Here is a 17,589-nt window from a genome sequence, read left to right as displayed (position 1 = left end):
CAAAACTAACACAGGAAACAGGAACGGGGAACTAAACAAGAATTTCAACATAAAAGTCTAGTCACAAACAGGGAATACGTGACACCAGCATGGTCTTATAAAATCAAAATTGCCCAGGGCTTTGTTATTTTGGAGGGTTTTAAGGAGTCATTGAGGTGATAGTTGTAAGGACATAATGATTCGTTGAAGTGAAGGTGGGTGGGGTGAGCCAGTTCTAAGTTTCAGTTCAGGTGTGCTTAGATGCCTATGCCTTGCTCTCTGTTTGCAGCATGCAGCTTGAAATCAGCTGGATCTCTAACTCAGAGCAGACAATACCTGATTTATATGCATTTATGCAAAGAATACATACTGAAAGTGAAAATGCCTTTAAAACACAGAAGCAAAGGGCTGTCTGACACATGCAGATGCAATCTTTGAAATACTAACAATGTGTATCTTGACCTGTAGGTTATTTTAATACATGCAGATCAGTGTCTGACTGGAAACAGACATGCAGATGTAATTCTACAGTGTGCATGTTAATTAACTGAGATTAATGGTTTGCAGCCCACTGGGAAATTTTAAGATGAAGGTAAACTGAATTTATAATAAAAAGTGAGTAATGAGTAATGAAGTTGTTGTAGCACCATCTATGGACTAAGGTCTTCCAAATTTAGGATGTCTCTCTAGAATAGCAGAGTGCACAGTGTTTGCTGACTTGCAGAATATGGTCATGCCTTATGGATGTAATTATCTATTAAATACCCCCCAAAACATGATTTGGCATGCAGCCATATTTATAAAATCTAATTATTTTTGAGAACCTTCCATGCATCCTTGACCTTCAACCTTTCCACTAAATGGTTTCTTCTGAGTTTTGTTGGCAACACTCTCTGCAAGATAAAGTAACCTAACTTCTGAAAAGGTATTTATACACAAAACTTTGCAGTTCTGGTTTTCATGTTTAGAGGCATTAAATTTAACACAATTTTGTGAAAAAGCCATTTGCCCTTGAAAATCTTGTGTGAATCTGTTCGCCTGACACTTAATGTGAATGTGTATGAGTGTATTTGTTTATGGATGCTCTAGGGACCAGAAATGTTAGCAGTCACAGCTTGCAGGATGACAAGTTCAGAGCCATTGTGAATTGGCTTTAGCACAAAACTATCAAAGGATTACTGCCAATTATGCCAAACCCCAACATTCAAACACAATCCATCAATGTGAATAAGAGTGCCAAAGATGCAGTCAGTCATAGCGGTTATAATTCAGTATGGTGCTGTCCTAAAGGAGATGAAATTTATTTTTCTTTTGCCAAAACAGAAGCAAAAACCTGTAGATAAAGCACACAGTTGTCAGATACTGTATTCAGATTGTTGAGTCTCTCAATCTTTTTCTTGTTTCCATTAAGTAAACCACATGCTACACATGCATTGCTAAAGAACATAGGCTGAATAGAAGAATATTATTATGACCGCTATCCTCTAATGGGCTAGATTGCTGTGGCTTTATATCTTTATACTTGAGAGTCCATCAATGAAAGCTGTGTTTTTATAGTTGTTTTATAAGATGTATTTTTATGACAAGCACTGCTACACACTTGTCTATCATGACTCAAATTCAGTGTCTTTTGTCTCAGAAATGTGTACAACAGATTGCAGTCCTCATGGTGTTTGTGTTGGAGGTGTGTGTCGGTGTGCAGACGGCAGGTCGGGGGCAGAATGCGAACAGGAGAACTGTCAGCCTCACTGTGGGGAGCATGGTGTGTGTCGAAAGGGGAAGTGTGAGTGCCATCAAGGTTGGACTGGAGAAAACTGCAATATCGGTGAGTTTGTCAGGTTACGAACTTTGTATTTTGTTAGTCTAAAAAAGTGTCATTTTGAAAAGTATCACACAGAGTTCGCACTGTCATGAAAACCACTTTTATTTTAAACTTTGTTAATATAAAAATCATGATTTCCAAGCCTGCATAAGTCATGGGAATTAATACAAATTTAAAAATTCATGGAAAAATCATGGAAGTTTCTGCAGTGAATATAACATTTTCTAGTTAAGCTCAGTTCAAAAATATTTCATCTTCTAGAAATTGCTGATTTTTTAATTATTTTAAAAACCCTTATCCAGTAATCATCAACAGCTGGAAGTCTTGGAAATTCATTGGTTAAAAAGTGTGGGAGCCCTGGTCATATTGTTCATATTGATCTTGAGATAAAATGAAATACTGTCATGACATTAATATAGCATATATTTAACTACCATAAATTAATTGAGAGCTCACAGGTTGTCAATCTGCGAACTCTGAATATGTGCCTGTATTACATAGTAAGCATTATATAAAAGCTTAATTAATAGAGTTGTTATGTTCAATGGAGTTTTAATGGCTTCCTTTTTCCCCCTGTTTCTTTCTTTCATTGTTTTCATCACTCTAGCTCACTTCCTAGACAGTAAAATCAAAGGTACAGTGCTTTCTTTCATCAGTCATCTTATGCTTTCTATGTGATGTGTGGAATAAAAAAAAAATGTCATTTGATTTATAGTTTTCTTGAATTTTCTTTAAATGCTGTATCTTCAAATTCAAACTTTTCTTAAATCAAAAAGCAGATTATCAGGCATAGACCTTGATTCTGCAAGAAAAGAATAAGAAAAAAAAGAAAAAATCAAAAGCATCCCTGCCTTTCTCTAATCGAGCTCTTGAACAGTACAATGCAAATATCATAAAATGTCATATTTACTGAGGAGAGGTTAAGCCACCATATATTAGATTGTGTAACCAGCAAAGGCTGCCTGGGCTGTCTATAGAAATGACTGACAATAAATCACTGCATTCTGCAGTATAACACCACTATGTTTAATTCTTTTCCCTGAATGTCTCTTCATGATAGCAGACTGGATAGGATATAGAGGTAAAGGTCATGCTGCCCTGAAGAGAGCATGTGGCTTTGACCCCTCTGTCTCTCAAGCATGACTTTCATTATGTCTATGTATGGTGTATTAATGTGTCCCTCCATGTGTTCAGTTTCAGGTTTCCTGTTTCTTAAAATGTAACCGTAGGCAAACACACACACACACACACACACACACACAGTCATCAGTCAGTCCATGCACATTCATATTACTGTCCCAAATCCCCATTGTTGTACATCTCACTGTGTCTTAAAGTAATATTTAGCAGCTGCTAAGCTCCTTAAGGTTAGCATTTGCCTCTGTAATTTCCTTTGACTTCACACATTCTGTGACAAAGGATATGACTTCAGTACTGAGAACTTCAGTATACCGTCTGATGAGCTCACTCTGCACTTGTGCTGTTGAACTCAACATGCTGTTAATTCACATGGACAAATAGATGTAATGTGATATTATTTTTCAAAAGAACTTTAAAGATTACCATAAAGACTAACTTTTAAACAGCTCAGATACATGATAAATATTTAACTTCATACAAATATTTTTGCCAAGCTATGTGGTTGATATTTAGTTGAATGTATTCATCTATTTCCTCAGAAATGGAGAATAGAAAATAATGAAACACACTATATATTGTTTTATGTGAAATTACTGTCCGATGTCTTTAAAATGTCAAGTTTCAAACGTTTGACTGAGTATGACACATTCGCCATGTTCCCCCTTTATGTTTAAAAAGTTAGTGTTCTCAACCCCTTGACACATCCTAGGCTGCTGATTGTTCTTTATGTGTAACTGATGAATTTGTCCCGGTAGATAGTTGTCCAGGGCTGTGTAACAACAACGGCAGGTGCATTCTGGACCAGAACGGATGGCATTGCCTGTGCCAGTTGGGATGGAGAGGGGTGGGCTGTGATGTCGCTATGGAAACCCTTTGCTCAGACGGCAAGGACAACGAGGGAGGTGAGAAAATGCCGGGAACTCAAGAGCTGAATGTTTTTGTTAACCCTTAAACACTGTTTGCACGCTCTTTCGAAAAGTATCTGCATAACGTAAAACATCCAAATAAATGCAGTCTACCTGAAAAGTTTTATTGAAGTCTCCTGCTGTTCTTGTAGATGGCTTGGTGGACTGTGTGGACCCAGACTGTTGCATACACAGCACCTGTCAGGGTCAGACATACTGCTACGGGGCTCCAGATCCCAGCACAATGCAACACCAGAGCTCACCTACTCCACACGCTCTGGGCTTCTATCAGCGTGTCAGCTTCTTGGTGGCTCCAGGGGGTACACATACCCTACCAGGGGAAAACTCTTTTAACAGCAGGTTAGAAGCTTTGAAACTGCAAAAAATGTTCAAATAAGCCTGGATTTAGGCAGACAATGGACAAGATTGCTAGCTGTGTGGCTTTATACTTGAGAGTACAGCAAAGAAAGCAGCATTTTTATAGTTGTCTCACAAGCTGTATTTTTATTACTATTTTTATAATTTTACAGCATATTTTATGTTTCATAGTGCCATAAAAATGGCTAGTTTAGCCGCATTAGGAAACAAAAGGTTTTTTTTTATTTCACCATTAAATTATACAAGTCACTTAATGCCAAGCTTCTCAATGAGTTCCAGTCAGATTTCTTGCTTTCCCCATAATGTCTCTATTTCATGTTTTATTTATAATCAATGATATAAAGTATTAAAATATAAAGCCTATGCATAGAAGTCCTTCAGGCTATGCAAGTAATTGTTATTCTGTTTGATGTATTGCACAATATTTCCAATAATCTTTTAGGGGTTTTTTTGTAACATTTTGGGGTCGTAGATCTAACAGTATGGGAAAATAGAGCAAGCCTCACACAGGCATTCAGAATAAACAATAGGGTTCTTCCAATTTGATTCAGAACTTCTGGTTCCCCTTTTGAAGACTTTACATTGTCCTGTCTAATTTCTGCTGCCTTTATGTTGCAGATAAACATACGTAAAGCTAACAAAGCATGCACTTTCAAAAAATGATTACTTCTTCCGGCGAAAAGATTGAGTGGCTCACCTTTGCTTCAGTTTGGACTCTTGAGTGAATATGATCTATGCCCTTTGGTGTTTTTCAGACAAAGTTAACAATATGAGCATTGCTGCTTGTGCTCACTTCCTTAGAGCAAGACCGATTGAGAAAGATTTGCTTGAATCTCCTGGTATTGGGCTGATCAAGTTTTTGATTATGCCTTTATGAGAAAACATCTCATCCCGCCCATCTGCCCTGTTTTTTTTTTTTTTTGTTTATGTTTTTTTTGGCACTTTCAGAAATTATAGCAAAATTAGTCCAAAGATGTGAGATTGCAGGTCAGCCACTAAGCGGTGATTAGGGAAATAATCTGTGCAGTAATTATGCCTGTTAAGACTATCAAAACAGCAGAGCAAGGAAAGGTCAGGTAAGTCAGGGGTCACATTGATCAGAGAGTGAAGAATGTTAAAATCTGGACATTTTATTTATATACTGTAATCCACATGCAATGCTGCTGATTGTTTTTGTTTTTTTAACAAGCAGCCTGTTGACCTTTAAAATCAGTGAAATTAACTGCTGTTTAAGCTATGTTTTTTTAATGCATGTTTTCCGTTTGTGTTTATTTAACAGCTTTGTGTCAGTAGTGCGAGGACAGGTGGTGACCAGTGATGGCACTCCACTGATTGGAGTGAACATCTCCCTTCTGCACTATCCCCAACAGGGTTATACCATTACCAGACAGGACGGCATGTACGTACACATATGTTTTACACAGACAAGAACATGCATTCCCCACAGTATGTATGCAGTATGCACACATAATTATGCTAATATACATCCCTAAGATAGTCAGTGAGGAACCATTTAGCATAGTTTTATGCAAATGTTCTCTATATATACACATAACAGTCACCATTCACATGCACACACATGTTTTTACCCCCAACCCCATGTCAATATTACTGTGACTCACAGACAGCAAATAACAACTTGACCTAAGAATGTCCTTTTCTGGTCCAATTTGGATGTAACATCACAGGGGTGACGCACATAAAAAGATGAAAATCGCATGCAAATTGCACTATGAACCCCCAAGTCTAGTTACATAACATTAAAGCATTCAGAGTCAGGAGGAATTTAACTCAGTTCTGAGCCCATTCTGGGGATGACGGACCTTCTTGTACCTTTATAATGATCCATTTGGTCATTATCCAACATTATCAACCATCACACAGATTGGAAGCTAATGTGAGTCAACTACTCAAGGTCATATACTGTATTTGTCGAAGTTTGTATATGTGTTTGTGGCGACCACATGCCTTTCACTGCGGTGTGACTATAATCACATATTCATTAAAGGGATGGTTCACCCAAAAGTGAAAATTCTGTCATCATGCACTCACCCTGACAAAAGGAGATATTAGGCAGAATGTTAGCCTCAGTCACCAGTCACTTTCATTGCATCTTTTTTTTCCCCTCCACACAATGACAGTAAACTGACTGAGGCTAACAGTCTGCCTAACATCTCATTTTGTAGGAGAAAAAAGTAATACAGGTTTAAATAACATGTTTGTGTGAACTATCCCTTTAAAAATGCATATTCTATTCACTAGATATAAAAAAAAAAGAAAGGAATAACTAAGATACGTTAATACTGTACATCCATAAATAAGGAAGGCCTAGAATTATCTGATATTTCAAGAACCCTCTTAAAAACCTGCACAGAGGGGAACGGGCTTCAGATAATCATGCTTGTTCAGTGCTAGTATCTGCGCTTGGTTAGTGAGCGTGTCCGAGGGGAAGCAGAGGCAAAGAAGGAACAGCTTCAAAGGCTGATGGTCTGGAACGGTGGCCCAGCCATGCCCAGATTGAAAAAGGGACAAAAGCAGTTAGAGAGAATTTCAAGGAAGCACATTGCAAGGATATGTATGCTTGTGTATGCTTGAGTGTTATTGCACATCAGTGTGTATGTTAGGTTGGGCTCTGTGCAAATGTGTGTGCGAGTATGTGTGTAAAGCCACCGTAATATTCATCTGTACCCTTACGGGCAGGGGAGTCAGCAGCTCATATAGAGCACAACTTCAAAGAGACGGCCCTTAATATCCAAATCTGTGCCTACCTCCTCGCTATGCCACGCTAATTAAAACAGGTCCTGCACTAACTGCTACTTCCAAATCTCTCCTCCAAATCCCAAAAATGTCAAAAGTTACGTCTTTACCTCTCCTCTTATCAACTAATAGAACATCTGAGTGTGCCAGCAAACTACTGATAAAAGTGAGTGAAGTGCATTCCTGCCTTGTTATTTAGCTCTGTTATTTTCAAGTACTGTGCTTATTAAAGTTTTTCAGCACATAAATCGCCTACGTCTTGGCGGAGGATATGAAACGTGGAAGAAATTACGAACTAAGTGCTGTGATGAAGCTAACAAAGCGTGTAATTTGGAGAGGACCAGTGCGCTTGACAGTATGATGACAGGAAATTATGGATCACAGCTAGCCTTCATATGCCCTCTGTCCTTTCACAAACAACACTGAGTTTCTGGCATAGACTGTTTTTAAGATCATACAAATTGTGAAATAGACTGAAAGCAAATGCCAAGTAACTGGAATTTTACCATTTGCAAAAGTCATCAAACAGTGCTTGGACTGTTAATAGCTTACTAATGGGCCGCTTATCCAGAACGCATTAATGCATTTAAAAAAAAAAAAAAAAAGCTAGAGGCAGCGTAACGAATGGAAAAGCAGGTGTATTTGGATTCTTACAAAAAAAAAAATGTTTCCTTGACACAGCATCTTTAAAACATTGTGCTCATGGAACGAGATGCTGAAAAAGCAGCAAGATGCATCACAACGGTCAAAAATGTCTGTCTAGTGCATACATCGCAACAATTCTGAAAAAGTGCAGACTGACGCAAAAATTTGTCCTGTGTGAATGACCCCATTCAACGCTGGGAGAAAAATGTGGCAATCATCATATTGTTCAAATATAATTTTACATAACTTCTGTTGGCTTTGATAAATGTCTTGTTTCTTGTGCATGCAACAAAAAAGTACAATGGTTTTACCATGGTTTTTGGACATAGTATAGCGGTAGACCAATATATCGGTTTTGCCAATTAATCAGTGCCGATATTAGCTTTTTGGAACAGTCGTTATCGGCAAATAACTATGGCAATAGTTGCCGATAGTTTTTTCATCATTTCGTCATTTCAAAATAAGAGTCCCCGGTGTGTTTCAAGCTTGTTTATGCTTAGAAGTCCTGCGTTATGCACCAAATCTTTATTTTTTTTCTGGTTATATTTGGGATTTTGGTTGAATAATAAACTACAACTGGGATTTGATTCATCTAGGACTCTTTGTCTTGTGCCTGTCATAGTAAGGAAAGAATAAGAAATCTTATTTTTTTGACATTCTAAATCTATTTTAAAAACTATTGGCCGATGAATCGGTATCGGCCTTTCCCACCACCTTATTTATCGGAATCAGCAAAATCTGCAAAATCCACAATTGGTCGACCTCAGACATAGTATTCTGGAGTACCATGGAAATACCATGGTATATGAATAAAGTAATCGCTCATTACAATGGTAGACTCATTATCAGTGTGGAACTACCTGTTACCATCACTGTACCATGGTACTGCCTTAGTACTTTTTTCTAAGGAAGAGTACAATGTATTTGTTAATCACACTCAAGCTCTGTGATCGTTTAATATAATGTTTTTATTTGCCTGTAGGTTTGATTTATTGGTGAATGGTGGCGCGGCATTGATGTTAAGTTTCGTGCGGGCTCCATACCCCGCTGTATATCGCACGGTATGGTTGTCATGCAGAGTGTTTTATGTGATGGACACGTTGGTGATGAGGAAAGAAGAAAGAGATACACCAACCTGTGAAGTCAACAGCCTTGACAGACCCTCACCCCGAATCACAGCATCACCAATATCCACCTTCTACCGTTCCAGTCCTGAGGCCAGCCCCATCATTCCTGAGACACAGGTGAGTCATATTGAATTACATCTGAGAGTCAAATGTGTCTCTGCACATTATTCCTAAGAATAAAAATAAATTTGATTATGAGAGAGAGCTCTGTGATTTTATACACATACTGTAGAGTCAGGAATACCAGACACTGTTAACGCCATGTAGCTTTTGGTTCTGTATTAATAATTTCAACGGCATACAATCTCTTGTTCCTTTGGCAGAAAGACTTATCCATTCATACTTGTAAATTCACTTATAATACTTTATGTGGAAATCAGCAGGGATCAGCTGGAATGTGTAAGGAGTTTTTGTGTAAATGCAGTAAATTATTTATTATTTTTATTTGACTGCCACTTGTAAGACGTTGATATGACGTTGCTTGCAAATTGAGTATATTAGTAAGCATTTTTACCTAAAACAAAACAAAACAAAACAAAACAAAACATGAAATTCCTAAACTCAATCTAAATGTGTGAAGAAAAAAAAAAACGGTAACACTTTCTATGAAGCCCATATTTATAATGCATTGTAAAGTTATTACAATGCATTAGTAATGTCTCATAAGACACCTCATAATATGTTATAACTTCTCATAAATAATTGTAACCACAATTATGATACATTACAATACTTACCTATTCATAGTTATACCTTAGAGCAGGTGTCAGCAACCTATTGCACCAATGCTGGCAAATGGAGCGGTAATCACTGGCACACCAGCAATGGTGAGAGAGTAGTAGACTATTTTATTTATGTAAATTCCGCACCTGCATTCCAATCTACAACTTAATGTAACTCTTCCTCATGGTCACACAGCATGTTTTCATGAGCTGAATGGGAGGCTTTGCAAAAAGTTAGACTGCTGTATACCAAACAGACTCGGGCTGCGTGTGCAAGCCGTTCACGCATCACAAGCCGACAGCGCTGCAATTTTGTTTTTTTGGTTAGAAAACACATCCGCTTTGCTTCGGTCAGTCTGCGCGGATGACAGCCTACATTCCATGTTTCATTTGTTTCTTTTTGCTTTCAGAACAACACGTGATGTAATAATGAAAACACCAACCCAGCATACAGGTACACCCTCCTTAAACCATGGTCACACTCAAAATTACATTACACGATTAAAAGAGAAAACATAAACCCACATCATGGGGTTAAAAAATCTCACAATATTACAGAGTCTATTCACAATATAAATTAAACATGGAAATAAAGTTTTAGGATTTTGCAGGTGCGATAACCGAAAACGGCTAAATAGTTTATCGGCTTGTGATGCGTGAATGGCTTGCACGCACAGCGCGAGTCTCATCACACTTTAATAGTGTTTAGTCTCTTATTCAGCTGATGAAAACATGCTGCGTGATCATGAGGAAGGATTACATCAAGATGTAGATTGGAATGCAGGTGCGAAAAACGTCATATAAATAAAATAGCCTCCTCTCTCGCTGTTGCTTGCGTGCTAGTGATTACACGATTACAGTGACATAATATAAGAAATATTTAAGATTCCACACAATTTCGTGATCAGTAATCAAACAAGCAAATTTGTGACATTAACTGTGTTAACTCATTTTGTACAAAAGGACAGGTTTTCTTTTATTAAAGCACTTTAATATTTTAACAGTTTCACAGATGCTCTGTGAAAATTCACATGTATCATAATCATTGGGTTTTGCCAAAAAATTTCACCCAAACTGTTATGCTGAAAATATCATTTATAATGCAAAATAAATGATTAAATTAGAAAAATTCAAAATACAAAGATTTTCACAAGTGGACTCAAACTTTGGAAAATCACATACATGGGATTGGTCAGCACAGCCATTGAACAAGAAAATAAAAAATGCCACTCCATGTCAAAACGGTTGCCGACAACTTGCCTTAGAGTATAATGCATTATAACACCAGCAACATCCAATTTTATCTGCAGAAGTTATAATGTATCATTCACATATATATATATATATATATATATATATATATATATATATATATATATATATATGTAATATACTGTATATAATAGGTATGCTTTAAGTAAAGTGACAAAAGCAATGTCTTCTTATACACATCCATAAGATATTTTTAGTGGTTATAAGACATTAATTATGCTGGAAATTATATACATTACACATGTACAAAATACAAAATAACACACATTCAGTGTAAATTTTAGATATATTATGAAAAACACTTGATAAGCTACAAGGTTAAAATATAATATATCAGAAACTGTTATAAACAGAAATAAAATATGTATGTTGATCACACATGTAGCCAATCTTCTTGGGTGTAAACACACCCAAATAAAATATATATTTTTTTAACTGATTCCAGACTGGATTCTATTCAATAAACTTTAATGTTTGTGAATCTTGTTTGGAGACTTATTTTATAAATTACTTCCATTGTATAAGTTTGACTTGTATTGTATGTTACAAGTTTATGTTATGGCTGTTTATAAGAAGATTTTATACACAACAGTTAGTTCCAGTCCTCGAATCTGATTGGACAAGAGATGTTCCATGAGCACTGATGGTCTCACACCATCAGCACTCGGACGCTTCACTGTGTGTCACTCTGCTCGTGTTCGTGCCATTCTAAACTAAAGTGTAAGAGCAGTGCAGATGTGTTTTACACTTTATTTATTTTTTTACATTACATATGTTAGCCAGCAGGTGGTGGCAAAAGATCATTTTTCTGTGTAATATGAGCCAGTTAGGTGACGTGAAGTGAATCCGCATCAGCCAGTGTTTACATACAACAGCACTACGTGATTGCTTGTGTTACTACTACACTACTAAAGTTGGAAATAGCTTTAAATGGCTTTAAACGAACAACTTCAGCATTACGGCTCATCACAGCTGAGAGACACAACAGACTGATTAATTACACAACTCAATGCGCTTACCTCTTACCGGACTTTCCACATTGGAGAGGACATACTGTTTAAAATGGCAGAGAAGATTGCGGTTTCTATAGTGAAAGACTCTTGCGCGCCGGCTACCGTGAAATAGGGAGAAATACCCCTGCTTGGACGGCTATTTTCCACTGAGAAAGCTGATCTTCAGAAAGCTGACAGCTTCTCTGCTTGGGTGTGGCAACAGGTGATCGTACACACTCTGTCTCTCTCTCTCTCTCTCTCTCTCTCTCTCTCTCTCTCTCACACACACACACACACACACATCCTTGTTTATCCAATAACTTGTTAAAAACAGCACAAGCCGTGATACTATTTCTGAAGTGACATTTTTGAATTTCTAACGAAGGTTTGGATGCATCATTTGGTTTGAACCAGCAACGTCAGGTTCTGATCTGTCGCGTAAGATAGTAGTTCCATTCACAAATACGTTTTAATGACCGTACTCAGTTTTTCCTATTTTTTTTTTAAAGGTACTTGTTCATTGAACTGTTGTTTATAAGCAATATCACACTCACAATCGTGCTGTATGGCCCTAAATCAGCACTGCTGTGATTACCTACGGCACTCGGCCTGCGGCCTCGTGCCTGCAGCCGAACCACAGCAGTGCTGATGTAGGGCCATATCGCACTCTTGCTCGTGTGATATTGCTTAAGTAACTTTACTTAATGCAGGCAAAACCACTTATATTATGATCATGTCATAAAGCCTTTTGACTGTTTACACTATGCTGCTTTTGCATGACAGCACTTATACAATTAACTTTATTAGCTTCTGCTGCATTGAAACTGGATGTTACTTGTGTTGTAATGCATCATACTCTAAAGTATAACTATGAATAGGGGAAGTCTTATAATGTATTATAACTGTAGTTATAATTATTTATGAGACGTTATAACTTATTATAAGGTGTATTATGAGACATTATGAATGCATTATAATGCATGTATAATGCCTTTACAATGCATTATAAATATAGGCTTCATAAAATGTGCAAAAAAGCATATATATTGAATTTATGAAGCAGCAATGCATTTTGTTATAAATGATGACAAATGTATGAAAATGTAAAATATAAATGTATTAAAGCTTTTTTGTAAGAATGATAATAAGAATGAAATAATTAATACTTCATTGGTTTATTTAGTTTAGTACTGTAAATTGTTTTGCCACCCTTACTGGAAGCCCAAGGACATTTACATTACAATCTTTTAACTTTCTCTCATGCAAACTCTTTTAATCACAGGTTCTTCATGAGCAGACCGCAATTCCTGGAAGTGACTTAGTTTTGATTTACTTGAGTTCACGTGCCTCAGCCTACAAACCAGTTCTGAAGGTCATTATGACCCAGTCCAGTGTGCCCTTCGGCTTGGCTAAGGTCCATCTCATGGTGGCTGTGGAGGGCAGAATGTTTCAGAAGCAGTTCCCGGCTTCACCCCTGCTCTCCTACACCTTTATCTGGGACAAAACTGATGCGTACAGCCAGAGAGTCTACGGACTAGCAGAGGCTGTGGGTAAGTGGTGGAACAATGAGAGGAAACTGAGGTCTATATAAAGCCCTCTGTGTATGAATATATTATTAACTTGGACTGATTTAAACCAAGAGACAATTAATCTTTTTCCACCCAGATAATTCTGTGACACTGGCGAGATGAATTTTTCTACAAACTGAAAGTTAAAGTCAAGCTGATTACACCAAGAAGACTTAATTTATTGTTATGATCATAAAGGCTATAAGGTTGAACTGAATATTCCAGGAACTTAAAGTGATTGTTGTTAAAGGGATATAAGACAGATAATTAAGGACAATTCTACGGTTTATTTTAATACCTGCATATGACAAAATTAATGATTTATACATTGCTAAAAAACCTTTTTTTCAATACCAAATTTGGATCACGATTAAGCAATAAATAAAATCCATAAGCATCTGCATTTTTTAAGGCCATCTACATATTGCTGACTGTTTGCATATAAACTACCCTACAAATGAACCACACTAAGGACCACCAGCTCTCAGAAGGTCACTGGCCCATTTGGAATACATTGCTAAGACTGGTCTCATTGAAAGTATATGGTTTGCTAAAGTATATCTTCCCTAATGATGCTGTAGCTGCTCTGACATAGTTACTGCACCAGTTTCTATTTACATAAACGGAGTAGACAAGACCGATTATACTGTTTGTCAATGCCACATAAACTGTGCTAGTAAGAAATACTTCAAAGAGCCACATATAGAATTAAAATGTTTAAAAGGGTTGTCATAAAACCTTTAAAATCTTGAAATATCTCCAGATATTTAAATTGTAAATTCAAGGTAGGTGGAAAAAATGTCATTTATGGATAATAGATAACTTTTGCCCTGCTTTTTTATGCTGTAGTATCTGTGGGCTTTGAGTATGAATCATGCCTGAATGTGATCCTATGGGAAAAGCGGACAGCCACACTGCAGGGATATGAGCTGGAGGCCTCCAACCTGGGTGGCTGGACCCTGGATAAGCATCACATCCTGGATGTGCCGAAAGGTGAGAATCTCTTTATTATTCCCCGTGAGGTGGTTCCAATGGGCCATGTCCTCTTGCCAACTCAGGGGTCAGCGCCTCTACCTAGAGTCATTGCCATAAATATTCATCTAAACGTGAAATATGGTTCATTGCCTCATTTGCACATAATAAAGCAGAGTTTGAAAGGGCTAATCGCTCACAGGGATGACAGATTAAATCGGAATCATTAACACAGTGTGCCAAGTCAAAGCTGTGCTCTCCAACATACTGGGGGGGGACATGATTTGGCTGAATGAACTTTAGCCAGTTTTCAGGCAGAAAATGCATACTTACAGATTAATTCTATAAAAGTGCCATTAAAACACAACTGCGAGTATGGAAATGTTACATTATTCCACCTGGCGTTTCTTGTTCCTTTGTCTTCATAATGAAACTGGGTGACAAGGAAGCCCATTCTGTCAGCTTAAATCTTAATATTCACCTACATAATGCCATCTTTTTATTCATTATAAATGATTGTGATACGCATAGTTTGAACCAGATCCAGCAGTCTTATTTTACTTCACATTTTGAAAGAGAACTCAGCTCTGCTGCACATGATAATATCCTAAAAGACAACACAAGATTAGACTGACACTATTCAGGTGCAGTTGTCTCAGGTTATTATTCTAGAATTTGTTAATGTGACACCATCAGATTTTGCCTTTCCTGAACCAATGCTTTACGAAGAATTTAAGCCTCTTTTTGCTCGCTGGACAGTTGGCCAGCTGGCCTTGTGATTTCCACACCCTTTAATCCGACGACCTGCAGAACAAATGGTCATGGCCGTCTGCTCAGCCCTTATTTTTGCACCTCTAGACAGTTTATCTTGTCTAAGCACCATTCCTGCACAATATGAGTTTAAATCTTCATTTTACACCTCAAGCGGCAGAGTGGATTAAACCAATTGCAGATTTTCAACAACATAGAGGCTTAATTCATTATATTATTTTTAATTATACAGTTATTACGGGAATGATGTTGGCATTTTAACATGTAATAGTTTATACTGATTATCATCAGTTAATAGTGCAATTAATTGTTTTGCCAAATTCAAAAGGATGCAGTGTGCATATCATTGTACTTAGTAAATGTCCATTTCCATTATGCAAAATAACCGTTATTTTGATGATTGTCATACTGCTTAGATTTTTTGTTAGCTGCTAAAGTGCATAATCTTTTAGTTAAATGTTAACTGCATTTTTTCTTTTTCTGCTGTTTCTGTGAACTAAATCTGTCAAAAATTTCACAGACACAGTTGAAAGTGGTGAAATAAAAGACTGGGAACTGCATATTCTAATGGAGAGCACTGAGGCATTGAGCATCTGTCCTAGAGCTTTCAGCTCTGTTAAATATATAACATAACATGATATTCTGTTCTTTTTTAAAACAACTCATAACTCTTAAGGCCTCGATATACTTCTGTAGAAGTTCTTCTTTGTTCTTCATTCAGGAGTAAAATAAGTTCTAAACAGCCAAGCAGCAGTATACTGTTTCCGAACATTCAGACACCTGCCACACTGATGTGGTTTAAATATGAGTATGCTACATGTAAAACCTTAAAAATGTGTTATCAATGACTTTATCAATCATTCTGAGTAGAATTCACATGAGGTCAGTAAAAGAAGCTGTTTTAACCACTCAATGATAATTTAAAGTAATATACAGTAAATGCAGTAGATAATGTTTTATTTGTCTTGTTTACATTATGAATTCATGACGCTAATGCGCTAACATGCTACACACGGCCATAATATGCACCGGTTACACTCTTTTATTGTAATTTATTATGTCACTGTTACAATTGCAAAGAGTGGATAAAAGTGTTAATGTGCAGAACAAAGATAAAATGATGATAGAGGCATATTTTACTTTGGGCAGATGTGTGAATGGCTTTTGCTGCAGATGGCACATGATTGAATGGGCACTAGAGAGTATTTGAGAAGAATTTATTCCTTAAAGAGCACCTATTATGGTTTTTCAAATATTACCTTTCATGTAGTGTGTTATATAGCTGTTTGTGAATGTAAAAAAGTCTGCAAAGTTTCAAAAATCAAAGTGCACGAAATATGGAGTTATTGACTCCCAAAAGAAAGAACCGATTCTGAACACCTGAAACGAGTCCAGACTTACTTCCTGTTCTAACCTACGTAATTTGGTAACAAAAAACCCGCCTCTGGTCTGTTTACATGTACAACCAGGTGCAAGCTGTTAGCCTGTTAGCCTCTGCTAACCGGCTAACTCACGTTATTGTCAAACTACATATAAACTTACCACTGAGAAACGTCCTATTCTCGTCGTGCTTGCGATGGTGGTTTGGGTTGATCTTCCGATGTATCACTATCGGACTCGGGCTCAAATTGTTAAGGTAAAATAGACATTTTTTCAGACGGAGCTGAAACTCGGATATGGTAGTGGGCATTTCCTTTCTGACACGCACTGTAAGCGGTAGACCAATCACAACAGGCAGAGTAGGCTCTCTGAAAATAGGAGTTTAGAATGAATCTGTAGCACTTCTCAGTGGAAGGAGGAGGCGAGAAGCAGATTTCCTGGTTCAGGTAGGCGCTTTTATTTTCCTCACTGCAGCACATACACACTCTCAGGGCTTTTCGTTGTTGGATAACACAGTCAAACAAAAACATCCACAAACTAGTTTACAAAATACACTCTCAACTTTGTAATACTAATAACTTTCGGCTTCACAGTCCGTGCCCAGGCTCTCTCTCCAACTGCTGTGTGGCTCTATTTATGCCGCTCTCCCCGTGCTCACTGAAATTAGAGACAGGTGTTAGACATAATTTAACTCAGGTGTAAGCGCCCTTACCGCTTTCTCTCTCTCCGGAGAGATGCTTGACCACGCCCCCGCTGCCACATATCCCCACCGCCCGACTCAGGCCGGGGCAGCATCCGGCCCGCCTACCACTCCCCCCCCCCCATTTCTGGAAAGGAAATCGGCGACAGCCATCTGCGCCCCCGGTCTGTGGACCACCTTGAACTTAAACGGCTGAAGAGCCAGATACCAACGGGTGATCTGGGCATTAGTATCTTTCATGAGGTGGAGCCACTGGAGTGGGGCGTGATCCGAGCAGAGGGTGAAGGCCCGCCCCAACAGGTAGTATCAGAGAGTGAGGACCGCCCACTTGATGGCGAGACACTCCTTTTCCACGGTGCTGTACTTAGTTTCCCTTAACGAGAGCTTACGGCTAATGTACAGCACCGGGCGCTCCTCCCACTCCACCACCTGCGAGAGTACGGCCCCCAGCCCCCTGTC

At 37.9% G+C, this 17,589-nt stretch overlaps 1 protein-coding gene across 3 annotated transcripts in view; it reads left to right on the top strand.

The window, feature by feature from the left end:
- The window catches only part of LOC127417877 (teneurin-3-like), a 209,726-nt gene that overhangs the window by 144,706 nt on the left and 47,431 nt on the right, over positions 1-17,589 (top strand). For all 3 annotated transcript variants that reach the window (XM_051658120.1, XM_051658119.1, XM_051658118.1), the window contains 8 exons: positions 1,619-1,804; positions 2,409-2,435; positions 3,697-3,843; positions 3,999-4,206; positions 5,504-5,623; positions 8,609-8,870; positions 13,022-13,289; positions 14,157-14,300. In XM_051658120.1, the coding sequence (XP_051514080.1) occupies positions 1,619-1,804; positions 2,409-2,435; positions 3,697-3,843; positions 3,999-4,206; positions 5,504-5,623; positions 8,609-8,870; positions 13,022-13,289; positions 14,157-14,300 (1,362 nt within the window). The remainder of the gene's footprint in view (positions 1-1,618; positions 1,805-2,408; positions 2,436-3,696; positions 3,844-3,998; positions 4,207-5,503; positions 5,624-8,608; positions 8,871-13,021; positions 13,290-14,156; positions 14,301-17,589) is intronic.

The sequence above is a fragment of the Myxocyprinus asiaticus genome, chromosome 27 (assembly GCF_019703515.2).
Source record: "Myxocyprinus asiaticus isolate MX2 ecotype Aquarium Trade chromosome 27, UBuf_Myxa_2, whole genome shotgun sequence".
Lineage (NCBI taxonomy): Eukaryota > Metazoa > Chordata > Actinopteri > Cypriniformes > Catostomidae > Myxocyprinus > Myxocyprinus asiaticus.
This window is presented reverse-complemented; position numbering and strand designations above follow the sequence as displayed.